General features: G+C 44.7%; 1 protein-coding gene across 1 annotated transcript; it reads right to left on the bottom strand.

Annotated features, from left to right (window-relative positions):
* Positions 1-200: 200 nt before the first annotated feature.
* On the bottom strand, positions 201-3,210 carry LOC8030246 (elongation of very long chain fatty acids protein AAEL008004). The gene is made up of 2 exons (XM_002399436.5): positions 3,126-3,210; positions 201-1,109 (listed from the first exon to the last, which is right to left on the bottom strand). The coding sequence occupies exon 2, from the start codon at positions 1,062-1,064 to the stop codon at positions 201-203; it is 864 nt and encodes a 287-aa protein (XP_002399478.3). The 5' UTR covers positions 1,065-1,109; positions 3,126-3,210.
* Positions 3,211-3,432: the final 222 nt, after the last annotated feature.

Genomic DNA, 3,432 nt, shown 5'->3' with positions numbered 1-3,432 from the left:
TTTGACTTGAACCTATTTGTTTTGTTGTTGTTTTTTTGTTTTTTTTTAAGGGTTCATGACGGCTTGGTTCCTTAGTTCCCGTAAAGGCACCCACTCTTCGTCTTACGTGCCGTTGTTCCAACGGTGAATTACCATCACTTCTAAGTTTTAGTCAGCGATGGCACTTGAGGATTTGAGTATATTTCTACTATAAGCCTTGCTCAGTCGTGTTTCCCATTTTTTACTTTCATTTCGTCGTCAACGCTTGCGGTGGGCACTGCTTTCTCAGCCAGAGGGCGCCGCCTCCTAACGTACGTCTGAATATAAAAGTTGATGAAGAGACACATAACCAGAAACGTCTGTGCGTTCGCAATGTGTATCAGGTACGTGGGGAAGCCGCAGTCGTAGAAGAGAGGTATGCACATGTGCGAGATGAAGATGACGTTCTGCACGATCTGCATCGTGGTCAGGTACTTCTTCCACCAGAGATACTGACGCACTCTGGGCCCCAGAGTTGCCAGGAAGTAATAGGCGTACATGATAGTATGCACGAAGGCATTCATGGCAAGACCAAGTGCAGCCTGACCCTCCGGAGCGTAGAGGACCCAAAACCAGGTGTTGACGCCGATGATGGTGTGGTGGATGACGTGAAGGTGAGTGATGTGTGTAAACTTCTTGCGCAGGACGAAGAAGACGGTGTCCAGGAAGTCGGCGTAGCGTACGGCGACGTACCACCAACCGGACTTGTAGTACTGGGCGAGCTGGTCGTCCATGTAACCCGTGATGCCTTGGCACCAGAGACTGTAGCGGCCTCCAGGGAGGTAGGTGTTGATAAGAACGATGTAGAGGAACCTTGCGTTGAGAAAAACCATGGCAAGGTTGTAGAAGCGGATGAGGTTGACAATTTGGAAGGGTTCTCGGTTCTTCATCCAGCGTGGGCCAAGAACCTTGACGAAATATACGTAGAAAATGACCAGTGGGAACACGAACAGAGGGTTCATGACCAGCGGGTAATCTCGGGTTCTGGGGTCTCCCATCCGCTGGAGTTCGTTGGCTAGTTTGACGGGGTTCAAGGTGAACGACATCTTGCCGCGTTCGGTGCGTCGTCAGGTAATACACTTGCTTCAGTTCTGAAATAGAAGAATTCGTAAAACATTCATTACGTCGATGGACACATTTGTATGATCTTGTTTACATACGTTTCTCGTGCTACCTATAGTTTTTGATAAAGAAATACAAGCTGGTCGTGGTGTAACTAGAGGCCATCACGTAGAGTTAATTAATTTTAAGATGCAAGGGCTATAAGTGATTCCGTTTCAATTTTTTCTACGCCCACAGTGAATGAAAGAAAACTAGTAAAACCGTTAGATATGCCAGTATTTAATAATTTCGAACATGGAAGGCGAAATCGTATTTTCGGGTCGCCTGGGTCCTGCTGCCAAAGGAAAATGTCGGCCGTAATCGATAGAAGAATCAAATAAATATCGCGGCTAATCAAGCTGTTCGTATCATTAAGTGGCCACCCAGTTTCACTAAAGTAGTTACGTGTCATGAGATTATTAAAGAATGCCCAGCTGCTAATAATATGTGAAAACGTGCGACAGACTATGCTTTTAGAAACTGACACAAAACTTGTCTCATTTATTTTTATTGTTTTAAGCACAGGAGGAGGTTTTTTTTTTTTTTTTTTTCCAAAAAATAAAGTTTCATTTTGGAAAAAGCTATTTCATCATAATTATCTTTTTAAGCGACGCAGACTCCACATAAAATACGGATTTTTGGGATTTTTGCTTCCAGCATTTTGTCAAAGTTCACCAACATCACTGTTCCATACATGTGAAGCTACTACTACAGCTACATTGGGGCTGACTGGCTTCCGGCTCTATAAACATACACGCAACACAATTCAGAACACAATGTCTACGTGGGAAACCGAAAGATACCTAAGCGTCCGTATGTGCTGCGTGCACAGGCGTAAAGTGCGAAGGAACGCGGCTTAAGTGGTTCGTTGGTCGGGTTGCTATATTCTAACTGCCTTTCCGCCAAAAATTCAATCAAATTATATGTAAGTGGTTACTCAGAATGTGGTTGGTTCGCTATAGTATGGGTGCACTATTTTAAGCTGTAAAATAAAATTTTATACAGTGCAGCATACGACTGCTAACTGGGGGTCTTTAAAGGGGCAGTGCAACGATTTTTAGAATTAAGAATTTACCTAATTGTATTTTTTTTTTTATATTGATTATAGTTCCACAAGTAAACTAAATCATACATCTTACCCCCAAAATACAGTGATTTCGCTGCGTAGGCGCAAAGGAAAAGACGACTTATTTGCCAATCTGCCGGAAAAGTGGCGGTTATAGAAACCGTACTCCGGGGATGTCATTTGTAAGTTAGCGATTTGCCCGATTTTTTGCTCCATTTAAGTTTTTTTTTCTTAATGTTGTCGTTTCAGCATTGGGCAATGCCTGGAAAATATTTAGTGTTATACCTAAAATGGTATTGAATTGTCGTGGCGCCATCTACCAAAATTCAACAAAACCACCCCCCCCCCCCCCCCCCCCCTGCGCATGCGGGGGGGATGGTTTGTTTATGCTGCATCTTTGGCAACATCTTGTTTCCTCGGGTGTGGGAACGCACTACCGATGACAAAAGAGAAGCGTCGCGTGAGCCGACGCGCGATTCTACCCGGAAGTGACATGATACCCCAGAGATGCCACTCCGCACGGGACTCGGAAATACTCTGTCGCCGATGCACGAGTTGAGAGGCGCCGAAAACTTCGATCTTTGCTTTTTTATTTTTTAAATAAAAAAGCTAGCGCACGGATGCAGAAATGTTCTTCTGTTCTTGCATCTAGTAATGACCGAGCCCGACACCCACAATTATTTGGCTGAAGTTCGAAAATCGTTGCACCGCCCTTTTAACATGCAGTCGTGATTACACGAACGCGCGCAGGGCACGACGTTTATTCAGACTGAAATTTGCATATCCCGGGTTCTGATCCTGCAGCGTCCGCTTCATGTATTTCAGCCCAGTACCAGTGTAAGCAGGAAATTACAGTCCTTGCCCTCAGAGTGGATCTAGTTACAGCGTGATCGTGTCTCACTCAGAGCTAAACTTTAACGAATTAGAATGAAACTCTTACCCGCGCCTCCCGCGTAGAGTTCGAATATCCGATCCAAGTAGCAGATGCCCCTCTCAGTAGACGTACTCTCCTAGTTTGGCGGACGTGTCCGACTTCACGTAAACTTCTTGGAACGAAAATTCAAAAATAAAAAAAATCTCGGTTTCTGTGCCGTACTTGAAGATGGCGGCGGTTTTTGAGGCACGCCACTTCTGCGTGGTTTTTACCTGCTGCCGATCACTTTATACGTCGGCTACGAGCGTCAGCGAATTTAGGGGAGAAGAACAAAGACGTAGGTTACTTTTTCTTCGTTTTTTTCAACGAGAAA

The sequence above is a fragment of the Ixodes scapularis genome, unplaced genomic scaffold (genome assembly GCF_016920785.2).
Source record: "Ixodes scapularis isolate PalLabHiFi unplaced genomic scaffold, ASM1692078v2 PGA_scaffold7__128_contigs__length_106722199, whole genome shotgun sequence".
NCBI lineage: Eukaryota > Metazoa > Arthropoda > Arachnida > Ixodida > Ixodidae > Ixodes > Ixodes scapularis.
This window is presented reverse-complemented; position numbering and strand designations above follow the sequence as displayed.